The sequence below is a fragment of the Brachyistius frenatus genome, unplaced genomic scaffold, assembly GCF_029030835.1.
Source record: "Brachyistius frenatus isolate BFR_SWC_R1_liver_20210118 unplaced genomic scaffold, ASM2903083v1 Contig_191, whole genome shotgun sequence".
Taxonomy (NCBI): Eukaryota; Metazoa; Chordata; class Actinopteri; family Embiotocidae; genus Brachyistius; species Brachyistius frenatus.
This window is the reverse complement of record NW_027210790.1, coordinates 120349-141630: the sequence shown is the minus strand read 5'-3', so window position 1 is coordinate 141630 and position 21282 is coordinate 120349. Positions and strand designations below refer to the sequence as shown.

Sequence of the window (21282 nt, the reverse complement as noted above, 5' to 3'; positions counted from 1 at the left end):
GTGAAAATATAAACTTCTGATTTGGTTCTTTTGTAGTTTGTTTGTTTTTTAGCTCTCAGGTTTGTTTTCTATATTTTTTGCCTTCTTGGAGATTTCTGAAATAAATCTGAACACTTTGAATGTTTCATGTGATTAAAATCATGTCTAGAAATGTTTGATTTCGCAGCGTCTTTTCTTTACGTTTTTTGCAGTAAAATTTTCAAAAACTTGATCTATGATGTGATAAAAAGTGAAAATAATCATTCTGAACTGCAGCTCGTCTTCATCAAACATTTATTTAGACTTTACAAAAAAAACATGACGACAGCAGCTGTGACATCATTCAGTTCAACGCTGCAGACAACGAGGTGACGTATGACAAAAATACAGAAATACACACACACACACACACACACACACACACACACACAGAACTGAAATCAGCGTGATTAAATAAAACTGCGTCCACGTCGGACCGCTCAGAGGGGGCGGAGCCTCGTCTGCTTCATGAAAGCAGAAACAGAAAATTTAAAACAATAAAATTAAACTTGAGAAGTTTCTCAGAAATTGTGGCGTCCGCTGAGTCTGGTTCGATGCTTCAGCAGCCAATCACAGCGCGGCAGCGGACGGCCGCGGTAAAAAACAAAGAAACCTGAGGAGGCCGTTTCTAGCTGCGGCGGCCATCTTTGCTCCCGACGGCGTCTCCGTGCTTCACCATAAAACAATGAGGAAATAAAACGTTCACCTCGTCCGAGGTAACGCAGGACAAGATGTGAAGCCCGATTGGTCCTACGGTGACCTTTCACCTCACAGTCGGAAGATCTACAGCGTCCCCTCGGTACCGGCGGCCCCGTCCTCCTCGTCCTCCGGCCGTCTGCCGGTGCATCATAGCGACGTCTCGGCGTCCACGACTCTGCGGCCGTCCTCGTTCTCAACGTTAATCTGGACGCTTGGTAGCTTCTGGCTGGAGGATGAGACGTTAGCATGACTCAGCAGAAATCAGCCACCTACCTCTTATCACCTAGCAACCATGCAGCGGTGTGCTGCCAATCATTCTAAACATCTGAGCACTTAGCAACCATCTCCAACACCCAGGCAACGCTGTCATAATACATGATCAATAGCCCATCAAACAATTAATACCCTTGCAACGACCTTCAGCAGCCTAACACTCAGATAGTAGCAGGTTGCTAAGCAACCAACACACCTTTAAACTTAAGATACACCTTATCAACCCTCCATACTTTATGAGCCAGGTAGTTAATTCTAAACAACCCCCGAGCATCACCTACAAAATCATTAATACCCTGGCAACCACCTAATGAGCCCCTAGCAACCACCTCCAACCCCCTGGCAACCACCTGGAGGCCATGTGGCAGTGGAAGAGGTTCAGGCTCCATTTTACTGTCATGCGACTCAAAGAAAAGTTTACAACAGTTGTCATCCGGGTCGGTCCAGACCGACAGAACCAGAACACCGAGCGGTGTCCGGCAGGTTTACCTGTGGCTGCGTTTCAGAGCTTTGCTGCAGTCAGAGTTCATGGAAACAGACTTCCAGATGCCGCTTTTGGCCATTTCATCGGAGATGTTCACCTCCGACGGGTCCACGCTGCACAAAACACACATTAGTCTCTGCAGCAGAGTTGACGAGGATCCGCGTTCGTCTCCGACTCACCGTCCTTTCGCCACGTCTTCTCGGCCGTACGGCGGCTCGTCCTCCACCTCCTCCAGCATCCGCCGAGCGTCCTGGAGGACAGTGAGTGTCAGCGAGGACACTGAAGCAGTTCAGAGGGTTTTAATGCGAGCGTCTCACCTCCTTCGCTTTCTTCTTCTTGTCGTCCTCCTTCTTCTTCTTGCTCTCCGGTATCAGGTCGTCCAGCCAGCTCAGCTCCCTCTTGGTGAAGCAGAAATCCAGAAGTTTCCGGATGAAGACCAGAGCCAGAACCTGCAGACAGCAGCGAGACGGAGAAGACCTCCGCGGTCAAGATGCAATCAAAGACAACACACCGTCTCAGGGTGTCAGTCGTCCGTCGGGTCGTCTCACCATCATGGGGAAGATGACGGCAGCGGCCGACGCCTTGATGACCCAGAGGACAATGAGGCAGGACAGCTGGACCAGGGTGAAGACATGGACCTTCCACAGCGGGACGTAGCGCAGGTAGATGAGGTCCGGCTGGTGTTTGGCCGGCATGCCGAACAGTTTGATCCGGTCGAACAGCTGCAGGACAGACGGAGGAGAGATGAGACACAGACGGACACGGCGGGACAGACGGACGGACACGGAGACACACCTGGATGCCTCTGAGCGAGGACACCCCCATGTAGAGGAAGACTCCGTAGAGGACCGGCATCGGGATGAACTGAAGGAGCAGACGGAGGGAAACACTTCAAACCCGTTCATGTTTTTAGCGTGTACATGTTGTAAAGATAGTTGGGAGGGGGCGGGGGGGTGACCTTGAGGGCGGAGGTCATGAAGACGGAGCACCCCATCAGGACGAAGATCATGAAGCCGGTGACTCTCTGCTCTCGGATGCCCAGGAACTTGGGCTGCTCGCCGGGCGCCGCACACTCCGACTCCAGCTTCAGGCTGTTGACGTGGGAGATGGAGAGCACCGTCGCCGCCACGAACCACGGCAGCCCCATGACGGAGCACACGCCCAGCATCACCGCCACCACCAGCAGGTCCAGGTGGTAGCCGCAGCCTTTCTGCAGAGACACAGGGAACCGTCAGAACCCGTCACACACAAACCGGGCCCCTCCGACCTCCGACTCCGACCTTCAGCTTGTTCTCCTTCCTGTTGATGATGACGGCGGTGATCTGCTGGTCCATGAAGATGAGGATGGTGCAGAGCAGAGCCGGGACGGCGGCGGCCAGCAGAGTCCACCAGGGGTTCGGTCCCAGCGGGGAGATCAGCCACCCTCGAGTGTTGGAGGTCGGCTGAAGGACGACAGAACTTCTGTTTGAACATTCATGTGGACGCAGCGATGAACTGTGTTCACGGTGTTCCTGAGCCCATGCAGTGATTTCCAAGATCATCACCATCTAATGTTGGTTTTCAACCTTTCTCCAGATTCTCTGAATCTTTTAATGATTCATGTTGATGCAGATTCTTGTTCCATAACTTTTCCGGTCTTTCTTTGCGCCCTCTTGACTTTTAAAAAAACGTTTTGCTTCCATCGAATCCAAAATGAGCAGATATTTTTCATAAAACTTCTCATTGTTAACATTTGATATGTTGTCTTTGGTCCATTTTAAATTAAATATGATTACTTTATGGGATTTGAAAATCATGGCAGTGTGATTTTATTTGCGTTGTGCTCGGCGTCAGGCCGTTTTGTGGAAGCAGGGTTGTAAGATCGTCAGAGCTCCGCGACAGTAATCTCAACCACCAGCTATTCACGTTGGAAACCAGGAACATTTCATCTGAAACAAACTCTTGCTGAGGTCGTTGGCTCTTCGTGTTTTGACGCTGAAGAAACGGACCTGCAAACATCTCCACAGTTATGAAACGTGACGCCGTTCATACAGAGAATCCAATGAAGCAGCTGATCGCCACCGAGCTCACAGCTGCTCCTTCACGAAAACACGTCACCTGACAGATGACGGACACCTGTAAGAAAAGTAGTGGAGGCGGAGTTACCTGAAAGCGGTCGGGCACATTGAGTTTGGGTGAAGGAACTCCCACCAGGTAATCCAGCAGCACCATGATCATGATGGTCAGGAAGATGGCGAAGTCGCTGATGGTCGATCGAACCTGCAGACGTTCACACGCTCTCATCAATAAAACCTCATCCTTCAATTCATCATCGCTTCTGTTCATCAAACTGAAATCTAAGGAAACCTGCAGGACTCTAGTTGTTCATATTTTCTTTGATTCAGGAGGAAATGCACCAATAAAAACAGATGTTCTGGTTCATCTGGATTCATTTCAAAGTACGAAGCTTTAAAGCTGCAGGAACGAGGTTCTAGTTACAGTCTACGGTCTGAACAGCATCAGCACCATCAGAGGGGAGTGAGAGGACGGACGGACAGACGGACCTTGGTGGGGAAGTATCTCTTGGTCTTGAACTGTTTGAGGAAGGAGGAGAGGAAGAAGGTGGTGAAGAAGAGGATGACGGACCAGAAGAGGACGTCAGGGACGTAGGGGCCGTCGTGGCTGCAGGCCGAGCCCAAGAACTCTCCTCTTAAATCCAGACATTCCTGCAGAGACGGACGGAGGGATGCTCAGAGAGCTGCAGTTCCTCTGCTGTCCACCAGAGGCTGCTGGTGGACAGCAGAACATCGTCTGTGTGTAACGAGCTTCCGAACCTTCACGCTCAGATGGTCCCACTCGATGTCTTCGGATGTGAAGTTTCTGCTCCTCCAGACCCGCTGCACTTCGGCCGAGGCGTTGTCCGGCGCCGAGCAGCGACACCTGAAGAGGACGGCCACAGGTGAGTCGGCAGGAAGCAGCACGGAGCACGTAGAGCGCTTAACACCACTTCTATCGGATTCTTTTAATAACCATCAAACAGATTTATTCACATAAAGTCTGAAGTGTCCTGATCCGTTCACACTTTGAAGGACGTTTCTACTGTGAAGTATTAAAGAGTTGTAGAGCTGCAAAGTGTTTCTCACTCATCACAACAATGTCCCCTTCATTTTAACGGGGATTTCTTTTTGCAATGTTTTACGAATTTCGTAAACGGTGTACGACAAATCTGGACCGAAGGTCACCGCGCTGATCCACGTTAGCTGGTGATTGTGTTGGTGAGTTTCCCAGCAGCCTGAAGTCTTACGTGGAGAAGGTGAGGTTGTCCAGGTGGGCGTGCATGTTGACGGGGTACTGCTCCCCCAGGTGCACCAGCTTCTCCAGAGCCTCGTAGATGAAGATGATGCAGATGAGCGCCGCGAAGGCCTCCTCGGTGAAGCGCGTGATGTAGCAGACCAGAGAGCTGGCGTCGGTGGCGACCAGCAGCAAGCAGAGGAAGGACGTCCAGAGCCCGATGCTGGTCCTCAGGGACATGTAGGACAGCCCGTAGTCACTGGGGACGGACAGGAAGGTCAACCAATCAGAGCGGGAGGACGGGAAGGTCAACCAATCAGAGAAGGAGGACGGGAAGGTCAACCAATCAGAGAAGGAGGACGGGAAAGTCAACCAATCAGAGAAGTGACATTTTGTTCTGGTGGATGTTTAGAAGCAGATGTTTATGTTTCTAATCGTCTGTTCCTCAGTGTTTAAATCTATTTAACGATAGCATCAAAATAATCTGATCACACAATAAAGTGATTAAACAACAGTTAAGTATGAATAAATGTAAACGTGTGTGCAGGAGTCCGAGAGAGACTGGAGGTAACGGAGAAAGAGCTGAAGACCATCAGAGGTTTGTTTCTTTGCTTTAAACAATCGGATTTTTAACTGCAGCAAGCAAATAAAACATTAAGTTTAATAGGAGGACATTAAACAATATTTTATTGATGAGGAGGGAGGGTGGGGCAGTTATTTAACTAAAAACTACATTCTCACAAAGTTGGACTTTTATTATAACATGTATTTGAAAATGCCATGAAAACAATAATTAATGTTTGTGCCTGAAAGCATCTTGCTGACTGTCAAACGGTGAACATTAACAGTAATAATCTAATGTGTGATAAGATAAAGGTTTTAACAGCGTTACACATTAACAGATGGACTAAAGCTGAGGGAGGAGCGCCCCCTGCTGGATACGATCCCGCCTTAAAGTCTTGCCATAAATTAACCGAAAGTGTTTTTATTCTTATTTATTAATTGTTAAATGAGTCCATCGACCAGCATTGATTCAGTCGGATCGTAAACAGTTTCTGTTTCCCTGTCAGATTTGTAAAGATTAGATTTTATAAAGGACCTGTTAGATTTATAAAGATTAGATTTTATAAAGGACCCGTTAGATTTATAAAGATCAGATTTTATAAAGGACCCGTTAGATTTATAAAGATCAGATTTTATAAAGGACCCGTTAGATTTATAAAGATCAGATTTTATAAAGGACCCGTTAGATTTATAAAGATCAGATTTTATAAAGGACCCGTTAGATTTATAAAGATTAGATTTTATAACAGGAAGTGTCCAACATCGGACAGGCGTACGACAATGAGACAGGTCAGTGGAAACCTCCTCTTGTAACCATGACGACCGGTCCTGCGGTCCACGGGAGAACCAGCATCTCTCCAGTTCCACGGACCAGAACTCCAACAGCAGCTGAGAACGTCTTGTCCTCCCGTGTTGTCCTCCCTCCTCCAGGTGTGTTCACCGCTCCGATCCGAGGAGTCTACTACGTCTGCTTCACCGCCCCCACCGACTTCCCCATGAGCGCCGTACTCTACAAGAACGACGACCAGATCCAGAACCAGAACCAGAACAGATCCAGATTCAGAACAGATCCAGATCCAGCTGATCGTCCAGCTGATCGTCCAGCGGCGCCTCCCTGCTGCTGGAGGCGGGCGACACGCTGAAGATGGAGCTGTTGCTCAACACGCAGATCTTTGACAACAGCAACCATCGCAGCTTCCTGCTGTTCTTCATGTCCGTCTGACTCCATTCAACACTGAATACGAGCTGCTGAGTCGTTCAATGACTCAAACACACACCTGCTGTTGTACAAATGGAACAAACAGGTGGAAATGAGGCAATCATGAAGACAACCCTATAAAGGAACGGTTCTGCAGGTGGTGACCACAGACCATTTCTCTGTCCTCGTCCTTTCTGGATGATCGTTGGTCCCTTTTGCATTTTGCCAGTGTCCTCACCACTAGAGGGAGCATGAGGTGTCTCCAACCCACAGAAGTTGTTCAGGTAGTGCAGCTCATCCAGGATGGCACATCAATGCACACTGTGGCAAGAAGGTTTGCTGTGTCTGTCAGCACAGTGTCAAGAGGACGGAGGACATACCGGGAGACGGGCCGGTCCACCAGGAGACGTGGAGGGGGACGTAGGAGGACAACAACCCGGCAGCGGGACCGCTATCTGCTCCTTTGTGCAAGGAGGAGCAGGAGGAGCGCTGCCAGAGCCCTACAAAATGACCTCCAGCAGGCCACTAATGTGCATGTTTCTGCTCAAACTGTCAGAAACAGACTCCATGAGGACGGTACGAGGGCCCGACGTCCACAAGTGGGGTCTGTGCTCACAGCCCGACACCGTGCGGGGAGACCGGACTTTACCGGAGAACACCGAGATCGGCAGCTTCTCCGTCGGCGCCCTGCGGTCTTCACGGATGAGAGCAGGTTCCCACTGAGCACATGTGACAGACGTGACGGAGTCTGGAGACGCCGTGGAGAACGTTCTGCTGCCTGCAACATCCTCCAGCGGGACCGGTTCGGCGGCGGGTCAGCGACGGTCTGGGGAGGCGTTTCTTCGGAGGGCGGCGCAGCCCTCAGTGTGCTAGCCAGAGGTACCCTGACTGCCATTAGGTCCCAGGATGAGATCCTCAGACCCGTTGAAGACCATCTGCTGGTGCAGCGGGTCCCGGGTTCTTCTGATGCAGGACAATGCTCGGCCTCATGTGGCTGGAGTGTGTCAGCGGTTCCTGCACGATGAAGGCGTCGATGCTCCGGACCGGCCCGCCCGTTCCCCAGACCCGAATCCAATATATATATATATAATTATTTTATTATTATTAAATTATTATAATATATAAAATATTCCAAACCTCTTCCCAGCAGCAGCGACGTGATGTAACCAACCTGTTTGACCCGCAGCCACACGTCACTCAAAGTCCGTCAAAGCAACAAAAAACTTCTGACGTAAACGTTCAACGTGACCAAAACTGAAACCACACATGAAGCAAGCGAGCAGGTTTTATTATCCCGATCAGCCTCATATCAATATTTGATTTAGACTCAATCCGACGGCAGCTCGACTTCTTCCAGTTCCTTGAAGACGTTTCACTTCTGATCCGAAAGGCTTCTTCAGTTCTGACAGTCCATTTTTAAAACTATCACCTGATTAACCACCGGGTCACGTGACCTGAACGAGTCTCTGACAACAGGGGAAATGAACTGTGTTCACAAACGATGGTTCACAAGTGTTCCTGAGCCCATGCAGTGATTTCCACTCCAGAATAGTGTGTTTTTAATGCAGTGCTGCCTGAGGGCCCGAAGATCACCACCATCCAATATTGGTTTCCAGCCTTGTCCCTTGTGTTCAGAGATTTCTCCAGATTCTCTGAATCTTTTAATGATCTTATGAACCGTAGACGATGAAATCCACTAATTCTTTGTAGTTTTACGTTGAGGAACATTATTCTTAGATTGTTTCACTATTTTCCAACACAGTCTTTCAGAGTGGTGAACCTCTCCCCATCTTCACTGCTGAGAGACTCTCTGAAATAATCTTTTATACCCAATCATGTTACTGATCTGTTGCCATGGTAACCTCATTAGTAGTCAGATGTTCCAACAGGTGTTTTTTATCTTTACACAACGTTTCCATCTTTTGTTGATCCTGTCACAACTTTTATTAAACGTGTTGCTGCCATCAGATTTAAAATGAGCAGATATTTTTCATAAAACTATACAATTTCTCAGTTTCAACATTTGATATGTTGTCTTTGGTCTATTTTATATTAAATATGACTTTAAATATTCTATTTTCATTTACAATCCATACAGCATCCCAACTTTTTTGGAAAATGGGTTGTATAACTGACGTGTTTTCCAGGAAGCGTCAGAGTTTAAAAGTCAGTGATGTAACCTGCTGGTTGTGGAGTAGGTTAAAGAATAAGGATTTTTATATAAGTGTTACAAAACATCTTTTAAATCACAAAAAGGCTTTTTTTTTTTTTTTTTTTTTTAAACCTCAAACAAAAACTAGAAAAACAATAGAGGGCTGCACCTCAGAGCTCAGGAGCACAAATGCACAGTTCAGACCAATTACAGCGCTAATCCAGTAACCAGGAGAATCTCTGACCCCCTGCTGCTTTCAGCTCACATTCATTCACAAACACCTCCAGCTTCATCTACTCCCGATACGGGAGGTGGTTCCCGATACGGGAGGTGGTTCCCGAGAATCGGTCTGATTTGAGCTTTCCTCCAGTTCCAGTGATCCGTGACGTCTGACTGACATGTTTCATGTATGTTTAATGTATGCTTCATGTTCACTCTGACAGTCATGTCTGACATCACTTCCTGTCTGGACTCACCTGCAGAACTTGAAGAGGATCTTCTCAAAGACCAGAACCGGCCCGGTGCTGCCCAGGATGGTGAGCGGCTGCCCGGCGAAAAGCGAGTAGGCCACGCCCGTCAGCGACGCCCCGAACAGAGACTCTATGGCGCTCTACCAGAGAGAGAGACAACTCTGAACTTAGTGATCCACCTCACAGAGCCGCTGCGGTTCTGGTTCTGGTTCTGTTTCTGTTTCTCACTATGTTTCCTTTGGTGGCCTCTCCCAGCAGCCCTCCGAACGTGATGACGGGCGACATGCAGGCGCAGTACAGGAAGAGGACGGAGGCCAAACACTGCAGGCTGACGGCGTCCCTGATGTCGCTCCACAGGAAGGGAGCTTTCCTCCGCACGTCCTCCAGCAGCCCGCCGAAGATCCTGACGGACATGTGGGTCACACGCCGCCCGTTATCAGCTGACCCATGATGTCACGGGACACGCGCGCTTAAAACATGTGTTGGCTCGACGTGTTCTCTCACCTCCCCGTCCTCTGCAGCTCCGGCCCCGTGTGATGCTCCGCCTGCTTCGCCGTCTCGGAGCCGTGGGCGGAGCCATTAGGTGCCGGCGGCATCTTCCTCTTCTCCTGCACACAGACGACAATCGAGTCCATCACGTCTGTCGGACACAGGTTCAGCCGAGCGGACGTCAGCGCGGTGAACTCACCTGAGACGGCACGCTCTTCGGCGGCTCGATGCGGATGGACGGGTCCCACTCGCCCGGCGGCAGAACCGTCACCTGGTCCAGGAACTCATCGATGCCCGACAGAAGGTCCACACGGTCCTTCGCCTTGTACGCCACGTCATGGAAGATCTGCAAGAACCGCAGCCGTGAGGAGACACAAGAGGAGACGCATGAGGACTGGTCAGGTGATCAGGTGGTCAGGTGGTTTGTGTATCACCTCGTCCGTCATCAGCGTGGCGATGGAGCGGCCGATCTCGTGGTACTGAGGACCTTTCCCAAACGGACCGAGCAGCAGGAAGAGGAACCTGCAGGGACAGGAAGTCATGAGAGGACAGACGGACGGACAGACACACACACTCTAGTCACACCGATCAGACCCTCGGGTCGGTACCTGGTGGGCACCGGGACTTCGGTGAGGCCCGTCAGCAGCACAGCCGGCGCCAGACGCACGAAGGCAATGATGGGACGCTCCAGGAAGTCCACCTCCCCCACCAGGACGTTGGAGGCCTCGGCACCGGGGGGGATCTTCTTCATGAAGTTCATGTCCACCTGGAGGACACACACACACACACACACACACACCACCATGTATAAAACATGACTATCCAATCACAACGAGGATCATCACACAACACTGAGCCAGCAGGAGCCAATCACACAGCAGCACCACGACGAGTCATAGCACAGGCCACTGATTGGTGGACAGCCGGTGATTGACAAGTGGACAGACTTACTACGGGCTTCCTACCAGCCGCTGGCAGCAAACACACAGTTGCAGTTCTGCTGGGAAACAAACACAGCTTCTGATTGGCTGCTGCAGGGTCACACCAGGTCACCTGACTGACAGCAGCCTGTTTCATTGGACCGACGTCGTCCCGCCAACTCACACATGTTCAACACCAAACACAAACGTTTACAGTGGACAAAGAACCACCTGCTCACACCTGGTTACCTGGATCCTGAATAAACCACTTCCTGTACGGGACCACCTGATTGGTCGGTACCTGGATCCTTAATAAACCACTTCCTGTACGGGACCACCTGATTGGTCGGTACCTGGATCCTTAATAAACCACTTCCTGTACGGGACCAACTGATTGGTCGGTACCTGGATCCTTAATAAACCACTTCCTGTACGGGACCACCTGATTGGTCGGTACCTGGATCCTTAATAAACCACTTCCTGTACGGGACCAACTGATTGGTCGGTACCTGGATCCTTAATAAACCACTTCCTGTACGGGACCACCTGATTGGTCGGTACCTGGATCCTTAATAAACCACTTCCTGTAAGGGACCAACTGATTGGTCGGTACCTTGCTGAAGTCCACAGTGCTGTTCTCCCGGCTGCCCCCGTTGATGCGACTCTCGCTGGTTTTGCCGTCCAGGTTTCCAGGAGCCGACTGAGGGGATGCCAGCAGACCTGCAGAGACAGAGACAGACGTTCAGTCCACCATCCACTGTCCTTAAAGGGTCAGTCCACCGTGGGGACCTGTTGTTTCCGGTGGACTCGTTAGTTGACTCTGGTGTCTGTCCAGAGACCGGCTCCCCCTCTGGTCTGTGTGGAGGACGGTTCATCCGAGGAGTCACATGACCTGATCCGTGTTTCCCGCCGACTCAGCAGGTCGTCACGCTCAGCGACCGCTAACAGGACGTATGACTCGGAGATTAAAGCGCTGAGTCGCCGCCTGCAGCTGGCTGGTTATTAGATCATGACTCAGCAGGTTGAGACAGGAAACGGACTACGGACCGAGACTCACCAGAACCAAACAGGACCCACACACACACACACACACACACACAGGCGTTACCATGCCGACACGATGCCGGCACCACCCCGTTACCTCAACCAATCAGGACGCACCGTGAACCGCTCATCACAAAGCATGTTTTAATCAGAGAGCTCCCGTGTGATCACTGTAGAGTTAGAGAACCTCAGGGTTCTGCAGGAGAACCTCAGGGTTCTTTAACTCTATAGTGATCATAAACAGGTGGTCCTGGGTTCTGAGCGGACCAGGCCGGTCTCACCGTTGCGTTCCAGCAGATGTGGGTCGGAGTGCTTCTTGCCGATGTCGGCGAAGGAGCGGACCAGCGGGATGCGGTTGCTGAGCTTCTTCTCGTTCTGGTGGTGGTGCCGCCGCAGAACCGCCTCCTTCACCTTCTGACGCACGCCCTCCTCCAGCTGACCCGACACCAGCATGCTGTCAATCACCATGTCTGAAGGGGAGGGGCCACAGGAAGTAGTCAGTGAGACACGCTAGTGATCCAGAACCAGAACCGGAACCAGAAGCAGAAGCAGCTGACCTGCGATGTCCTCGATGCTGCCGGCCCGCATGTCCAGCAGCACGGTTCCCTTCAGGATGCAGGACCGCAGCTCAAACAGGCTGTGGAGGGACAGGGTGGCCACGTACGGCTTACTCCAACGCTCACCGCCGTCCTCCACGTCCTCCTCAAACTTCAACCACCTGGACAGAGGGGACGAAGAGGACAGAATGAAGACGGAGAGAGGACGGAGGGGGGACAGAATGAAGACGGAGAGAAGACAGAGAGAGGACAGAGAGGACGGAGGGGACGGAGAGAAACCGGAGAGAAACCGGAGAGGACGGAGTGAGGACAGAGAGAGAATGGAGGGGACGGACACACATTTAATAAATAAACATCAGTAAAAGTTTCTTTATGAGATGATAAACAATGATGTCGTCTGTTAAAAGGATGAAGGACACTAATCACTGTGATGTCCCCCAGAGGAAAGACAGGTCTGCTGTATGAGTGCATCCTCACCTCGCTGTCTCCTTCCACTCCAGGACGTCTCCATCCCTGAAGGCGAGCTCGTCCAGCTCGGTGAACAGGTCGTGAGGGATGTGCTCCTCGTCGTCGTCCTCTGTCCCCAGGATGAACTGCACTCTCTGGGACGGCGTGTCTGAGGGGACAACGTAAACAAACCAGTCATCGCGCCGTCCCCCGTCTCACACCCCCCTGTCACCGGAGATGGTCCCCAGATACCGACCGTTGGAAGGCGACTCCCGTCCGTCCTCGCGGTCCTCCCGGTCCCGCCGTCTGCGGTGGTGTCGGTGTCCTCGGTGACGGTGCCGCCTGCGGCCCTGACGGCCCAGAGGGACGTGGACGCCCACGTACACGGCCCGGTGGCCTGGGACACAGGACACGGCAGTCAGGTCCACAGACAGAGACACCCCACGTTACAAACAAATAAACAGGAAGGGGCGGAGTCATCTCTGTGACTTCCTGTTGGACTCACTCTCCAGCTCCTCCTTCTCAAAGTTGGTGTGGAGGGTGGAGCTGGTCTTTCCCTGGTCCAACACCGCCTCCTCATCGTTCCCCTGCGCGCGCACACACACACACACACACACACACACACACACACACACACACACACACACACACACACACACACACACACACACACAGTTATAAACTGTAAACAGAGATGAGCTCCTCTCTTATTGTGAAGGACGGTTCCTACCAGGGACGTCTCTCTGGACACGCTGACTGGCAATGTCCCCCAAAAGTCTCCCATCACAGACCCTCCAAAACAACGTCCACAGAGTCCAATCAACTGTCCTCAGAACCCTCAGAACCAGAGGAAATAGAGGAACCAGAATCCTCAGAACCCTCAGAACCAGAGGAAAAGGAACCCTCAGAACCAGAGGAACTCTGGACAAACTCCAGAACCAGAGGAACAATAGCCTGCAGGTGAGACGCTGAGAAAGATGTGCTGAAGATCTGCAGAACTCGGACCAGGACCGGCACACAGTCCAGGTTCTGGAAGTGAATGCAGCTCTGTCGCCGGGCTTCATGTGTTTATAGCAGAGCGTTTTGCTTCACTGAGCGCGCTCAGAGCGGACCTGAAGTCTGCAAACACAGCAAGAAAAAACAGACAGGGGGCGGAGCTTCATCCTCGCAAACACAGTCAGACCTCCCAGGACATCCGTCTCCTGATGTAAACCAAGTCTCAGGACGATTAACTGTTCCATCTTTTGTCTCTGACCTTTGACCTCCCTCCACAGGTTCCCATGTGGGAGAGTCTGCAACCAGAAATGGGATTTACTCAGAGGACCAATCAGCAGCCGGACGACTGAGTGGAGTGTCTCATGTGTCTGTCACTCTCACTCACTCACTCACACACACACACACACACACACACACACACACACACACACACACACACACACACACACACACACACACACACACACACACACACACACACACACACACACACACAGAGAGAGAGAGAGAAAGAGAGAGAGCTCTGTGGGCTGACAGGAAGTTCAGTCACACTGAGGTCAAAGTTCACAATTTCAGAACAATAATGAAGATTAAAAATCTAGAAACAATCACAGTTTATTGAGAGAAAATCTGCTGGGCTCCGCCCACATATGCAGAGCTCCACCCACCTCAACCACAGAGACAGAACAAAGATTAATCTGCTGATTATCTCTCCTTCAATTCATCATTAGTTTTGCATATAAAATGTTATTTTTTTTCTATCATAGGGATGTGACTTCTTCACATGCTTTGATTTGTCTGGAAAAAAATTTCACTGCAGAGAAAAAAAAAAAAAGGAAGTAGTTCAACAGGATTAAACCAGAACTGCTGGATTTTATCAAGAGAAAACTCAATCAGCTGATCAATCAATCAATCAATCAATCAATCAATCAATCAATCAATCAATCACCCACACACTTTCATAGATGTGTGATTATTAACGCTGCATGTTTATTTATTACCAACATTTATTAATGTGACGAGTTTATTGATCAGATCTAAATAATAAAGTCAGAGCTCCCGATGGTCCTGTTAAAGTCACCGTTCATACAAACTCAGCACTTCCTGCTGCTCTTTCAAATTAAATTTAAATCATCATCATCATCATTAACCTGTCTGTAGTTCTATATACAGTCTGTAGTTTTATGTCCAGTCTCTAGTTTTATATCCAGTCTGTAGTTTTATGTCCAGTCTGTAGTTTTATATCCAGTCTGTAGTTTTATGTCCAGTCTGTAGTTTTATATCCAGTCTGTAGTTCTATGTCAAGTCTGTAGTTCTATGTCCAGTCTGTAGTTTTATGTCCAGCCTGTGGTTTTATGTCCAGCCTGTGGTTTTATGTCCAGTCTGTGGTTTTATGTCCAGTTTGTGGTTTTATGTCCAGTCTGTGGTTTTATGTCCAGTCTGTGGTTTTATGTCCGGTCTGTAGTTTTATGTCCGGTCTGTAGTTTTATGTCCGGTCTGTAGTTTTATGTCCGGTCTGTGGTTCTATGTCCGGTCTGTAGTTTTATGTCCGGTCTGTAGTTCTATGTCCGGTCTGTAGTTTTATGTCCGGTCTGTAGTTTTATATCCGGTCTGTAGTTTTATATCCGGTCTGTAGTTTTATATCCCGTCTGTGGTTTTATATCCAGTCTGTAGTTTTATATCCAGTCTGTAGTTTTATATCCCGTCTGTGGTTTTATATCCCGTCTGTGGTTTTATATCCAGTCTGTGGTTTTAGATCCAGTCTGTGGTTCTACATCCAGTCTGTGGTTTTATATCCAGTCTGTAGTTTTATATCCAGTCTGTAGTTCTATATCCAGTCTGTGGTTTTATATCCAGTCTGTAGTTTTATATCCCGTCTGTGGTTTTATATCCAGTCTGTGGTTTTATATACAGTCTGTAGTTTTATGTCCAGTCTGTGGTTTTATATCCAGTCTGTAGTTTTATATCCAGTCTGTAGTTCTATGTCCAGTCTGTGGTTTTATATCCAGTCTGTAGTTTTATATCCAGTCTGTGGTTTTATATCCAGTCTGTAGTTTTATATCCCGTCTGTGGTTTTATATCCAGTCTGTGGTTTTATATCCAGTCTGTGGTTTTATATCCAGTCTGTAGTTTTATGTCCAGTCTGTGGTTTTATGTCCAGTCTGTAGTTTTATATCCAGTCTGTAGTTTTATATCCAGTCTGTAGTTCTATGTCCAGTCTGTAGTTTTATGTCCAGTCTGTGGTTTTATGTCCAGTCTGTAGTTTTATATCCAGTCTGTAGTTTTATATCCAGTCTGTGGTTTTATGTCCAGTCTGTAGTTATGTCCAGTCTGTAGTTATGTCCAGTCTGTGGGTTTATATCCAGTCTGTGGTTCTATATCCAGTCTGTAGTTTTATATCCCGTCTGTGGTTTTATATCCAGTCTGTAGTTTTATATCCAGTCTGTAGTTCTATATCCAGTCTGTAGTTCTATATCCAGTCTGTGGTTTTATGTCCAGTCTGTGGTTTTATATCCAGTCTGTAGTTCTATATCCAGTCTGTGGTTTTATATCCATTCTGTGGTTTTAGATCCAGTCTGTGGTTTTATATCCAGTCTGTGGTTCTATATCCAGTCTGTGGTTCTATATCCAGTCTGTAGTTCTATATCCAGTCTGTGGTTTTATGTCCAGTCTGTGGTTTTATGTCCAGTCTGTAGTTCTATATCCAGTCTGTGGTTTTATATCCAGTCTGTGGTTTTATGTCCAGTCTGTGGTTTTATGTCCAGTCTGTAGTTCTATGTCCAGTCTGTAGTTTTATGTCCAGTCTGTGGTTTTATGTCCAGTCTGTGGTTTTATGTCCAGTCTGTAGTTTTATGTCCAGTCTGTAGTTTTATATCCAGTCTGTAGTTTTATATCCCGTCTGTAGTTTTATATCCCGTCTGTGGTTTTAGATCCAGTCTGTAGTTTTAGATCCAGTCTGTAGTTTTATATCCAGTCTGTGGTTCTATATCCAGTCTGTGGTTTTATATCCAGTCTGTAGTTTTATATCCAGTCTGTAGTTTTATATCCAGTCTGTAGTTTTATATCCAGTCTGTGGTTTTATATCCAGTCTGTAGTTTTATATCCCGTCTGTGGTTTTATATCCAGTCTGTGGTTTTATATCCAGTCTGTAGTTTTATGTCCAGTCTGTGGTTTTATGTCCAGTCTGTAGTTTTATATCCAGTCTGTAGTTTTATGTCCAGTCTGTAGTTTTATATCCAGTCTGTAGTTTTATATCCAGTCTGTGTTTTATATCCAGTCTGTGGTTTTATATCCAGTCTGTAGTTTTATATCCAGTCTGTGGTTTTATATCCAGTCTGTGTTTTATATCCAGTCTGTGTTTTATATCCAGTCTGTGGTTTTATATCCAGTCTGTGGTTTTATATCCAGTCTGTAGTTTTATATCCAGTCTGTAGTTTTATATCCAGTCTGTAGTTTTATGTCCAGTCTGTAGTTTTATATCCAGTCTGTAGTTTTATATCCAGTCTGTAGTTTTATATCCAGTCTGTGGTTTTATGTCCAGTCTGTGGTTTTATATCCAGTCTGTAGTTTTATATCCAGTCTGTAGTTTTATATCCAGTCTGTGGTTTTATGTCCAGTCTGTAGTTATGTCCAGTCTGTAGTTATGTCCAGTCTGTGGGTTTATATCCAGTCTGTAGATTTATATCCAGTCTGTAGTTTTATGTCCAGTCTGTAGTTTTATATCCAGTCTGTGGTTTTATATCCAGTCTGTGGTTCTATATCCAGTCTGTGGTTCTATATCCAGTCTGTAGTTTTATATCCAGTCTGTGGTTTTATATCCAGTCTGTAGTTTTATATCCAGTCTGTAGTTCTATATCCAGTCTGTGGTTTTATATCCAGTCTGTGGTTCTATATCCAGTCTGTGGTTTTAGATCCAGTCTGTGGTTTTATATCCAGTCTGTGGTTCTATATCCAGTCTGTGGTTTTATGTCCAGTCTGTGGTTCTATATCCAGTCTGTAGTTCTATATCCAGTCTGTGGTTTTATGTCCAGTCTGTGGTTTTATGTCCAGTCTGTAGTTCTATATCCAGTCTGTGGTTTTATATCCAGTCTGTGGTTTTATGTCCAGTCTGTGGTTTTATGTCCAGTCTGTAGTTCTATGTCCAGTCTGTAGTTCTATGTCCAGTCTGTGGTTTTATGTCCAGTCTGTAGTTTTATGTCCAGTCTGTAGTTTTATGTCCAGTCTGTGGTTTTATATCCAGTCTGTAGTTTTATATCCAGTCTGTAGTTATGTCCAGTCTGTGGGTTTATATCCAGTCTGTAGTTTTATATCCAGTCTGTAGTTTTATATCCAGTCTGTAGTTTTAGATCCAGTCTGTGGTTCTACATCCAGTCTGTGGTTCTACATCCAGTCTGTGGTTTTATATCCAGTCTGTAGTTTTATATCCAGTCTGTAGTTTTAGATCCAGTCTGTGGTTCTACATCCAGTCTGTGGTTTTATATCCAGTCTGTGGTTTTATGTCCAGTCTGTGGTTTTATGTCCAGTCTGTAATTTTATGTCCAGTCTGTAGTTCTATATCCAGTCTGTGGTTCTATATCCAGTCTGTAGTTTTATATCCAGTCTGTAGTTCTATATCCAGTCTGTAGTTCTATATCCAGTCTGTGGTTTTATGTCCAGTCTGTGGTTTTATGTCCAGTCTGTGGTTTTATATCCCGTCTGTGGTTTTATATCCAGTCTGTGGTTTTAGATCCAGTCTGTGGTTTTATATCCAGTCTGTAGTTTTATATCCAGTCTGTAGTTCTATATCCAGTCTGTAGTTTTATATCCAGTCTGTGGTTTTATATCCAGTCTGTAGTTCTATATCCAGTCTGTAGTTTTATATCCAGTCTGTGGTTTTATATCCAGTCTGTAGTTCTATATCCAGTCTGTAGTTCTATATCCAGTCTGTGGTTTTATATCCAGTCTGTGGTTTTATGTCCAGTCTGTGGTTTTATGTCCAGTCTGTAATTTTATGTCCAGTCTGTAGTTCTATATCCAGTCTGTAGTTTTAGATCCAGTCTGTAGTTCTATATCCAGTCTGTGGTTCTATATCCAGTCTGTAGTTTTATATCCAGTCTGTAGTTCTATATCCAGTCTGTGGTTTTATATCCAGTCTGTAGTTCTATATCCAGTCTGTAGTTCTATATCCAGACTGTGGTTTTATATCCAGTCTGTAGTTCTATATCCAGTCTGTAGTTCTATATCCCGTCTGTGGTTTTATATCCAGTCTGTAGTTTTATATCCAGTCTGTGGTTCTATGTCCAGTCTGTGGTTCTATGTCCAGTCTGTGGTTCTATGTCCAGTCTGTGGTTTTATGTCCAGTCTGTGGTTTTAGATCCAGTCTGTGGTTTTAGATCCAGTCTGTAGTTTTATATCCAGTCTGTAGTTCTATATCCAGTCTGTAGTTCTATATCCAGTCTGTAGTTTTAGATCCAGTCTGTGGTTCTATATCCAGTCTGTGGTTTTATATCCAGTCTGTAGTTTTATATCCAGTCTGTGGTTTTATATCCAGTCTGTGGTTCTATGTCCAGTCTGTGGTTTTATGTCCAGTCTGTAGTTTTATGTCCAGTCTGTAGTTCTATATCCAGTCTGTAGTTTTAGATCCAGTCTGTGGTTCTATATCCAGTCTGTGGTTTTACATCCAGTCTGTAGTTTTATATCCAGTCTGTAGTTCTATATCCAGTCTGTAGTTCTATATCCAGTCTGTGGTTTTATATCCAGTCTGTAGTTCTATATCCAGTCTGTAGTTCTATATCCAGTCTGTGGTTTTATATCCAGTCTGTAGTTTTATATCCAGTCTGTGGTTTTAGATCCAGTCTGTGGTTTTAGATCCAGTCTGTGGTTTTATGTCCAGTCTGTAGTTTTATATCCAGTCTGTAGTTACCACACAGTTCATTGTTTTAATACCATAAGTTAAGTTCTGACCGCTGTGGAACAAAGAGAATAATAAACGTTGTATTCTTCAGAGAGCTGCACTTCCTCCATCTGACCAACAATAAAACTCTGTCAGCTTCACATTGTTCACAGTGAAAACTTCCACCTTCCAGGACGTCCACAGACAGGAAGTGAGCGTCAGGTGACCTTCCTCCGTCAGACCTTCAGGTAGCAGAAACACACCTAATAATCAACGGTCTGATAGTTCATCCTGTAGGTTCATCAGTCATCAGCAGGAATGAGCTCCATGCTACAGGAGCAGATTAAACACCACCTGGGGTTCCTGTCAACAGCCCCTTTAATCTGGAGCTGTCCCGTTGCCACGGTGAACCTGTCAACCACCGGTCTCCATGGTAACGGCAGAGCAGCATCCGAAGAACTCCAACCTCAGCGAGGTGCACCTGTGTTAAAGAGACTTCACCACTAAAGTTCAGACTCCACTCTCCTGACGAGAGGTCAGAGGTCAGAGGTCAGCAACAGAACATCAGAAGAGGATCACACATCTCCACGTGCTCTGCCAACAGTTTCAGGAGGTTGACTCACTTCTGACTTGCTGCCTTGCTCGAGGACGCTTCAATGAGTCACAAATAAAAGCACCAAAGCTCATCAGTTTTCTGTTTCAAGCCTGTTTTTCCTTTGAGTTTCTAATGATGGCGCCTACACCAAACTCCACGGGATGAATACTTCATTTTCACCATTCCTGTTTTACGGTAAAACCAAACGATACAATACTACAAGACATACAACCCCTGAAGACACCTCTTTAAGTTCGATAACCGACCAGTGCGTTTTGTATTCTTGTAAACAACCAGTGCGAGCAGTCCCTTGGTGGAGGAGCAGTGAAGCGACTGACAGCCAAACCAGGAAAATAACTGAAATGTTAGCAGAAGTGTGACATCTGTGTGGATGAAAGGTGCGCCGATAATAAGACTAGTTCACTCCGAGTCGAGTCCTTCTTTTAGGCCATTTTATCACGTTCACATGTTTGCCGGTGAGGCTTTGTACCGAGAATTAACACATTTCTAAAGGGAGTTCCGTGAAGTTTTCACCACTTCCTGGCATACGCGTGGTCCCTTAAAAACAAAAGCGCTCTGCGGACAACCTTTGTCTCCGGCCGCGTGAACAAGTTCTCCGGCAGCTGACAGACGTTTTGAACCGTCCACCGGAGGTGCTCGTAGCGGGTTCCTGAACAGACGCCGTGTGCGGTGGGAACTTTTCGCGGTCCTCCTCTCAGACCGTCCGCAGCGCCGTGGAGGCGCTAGCCGCCGGCTAACAGGTACACTTGTAAGGGAAGTGGGAACTTACAGATGTGAGGAGCGGCCTCATCTGTTCGCGGTTCTCCTCCTCCATGGACATCGTCAGAACTCCGCTTCCTCTCCTCCGGCAGCGGCTGCTTCAGCTGATAACCGCCCGCTCCTCTTCCAGCGCTGCTCTCCGCCACTATTTTACAACTGCCCGGACTATATTACCTCCAGCTGTAAGCCCCGCCTCTTTCTGATTGACAGCCATACTCTCCGCTGACGTGGCAGCGATGGTTTTACTTTGACCAACCATTGACCCGGAAACTGTAATGGGCGGAGCTCTGCCGGTAACAAAGCATGGGATCTTTTCAACAAACTTTATTATTATCTGGTAACCAGAGGAGCAAATTAACCAAATACTTTTATTTACTCTACTTTTTCTACAGCAGTGGCTGTGCAGAGGAAAAGGTTATAAACTCATAAGTAAATAAAATACGGTTTATTACAC

The 21282-nt window shown here is 47.5% G+C and overlaps 1 protein-coding gene across 1 annotated transcript; it reads right to left on the bottom strand.

Annotated features, from left to right (window-relative positions):
* Window positions 1-250: 250 nt before the first annotated feature.
* LOC138632666 (sodium bicarbonate cotransporter 3-like) lies at window positions 251-21015 on the bottom strand. Its single transcript, XM_069718413.1, has 25 exons — window positions 20839-21015; window positions 13091-13172; window positions 12842-12982; window positions 12616-12754; window positions 12139-12299; window positions 11863-12051; window positions 11151-11257; window positions 10226-10383; window positions 10052-10139; window positions 9817-9963; window positions 9633-9736; window positions 9357-9531; window positions 9135-9268; window positions 4758-5003; window positions 4288-4393; window positions 4018-4179; window positions 3620-3733; window positions 2755-2916; window positions 2433-2684; window positions 2270-2338; window positions 2023-2196; window positions 1792-1923; window positions 1654-1724; window positions 1480-1587; window positions 251-943 (listed from the first exon to the last, which is right to left on the bottom strand). Exons 1-25 carry the CDS (start codon window positions 20887-20889, stop codon window positions 865-867), a joined length of 3351 nt encoding a protein of 1116 aa, XP_069574514.1. The 5' UTR covers window positions 20890-21015; the 3' UTR covers window positions 251-864.
* Window positions 21016-21282: the final 267 nt, after the last annotated feature.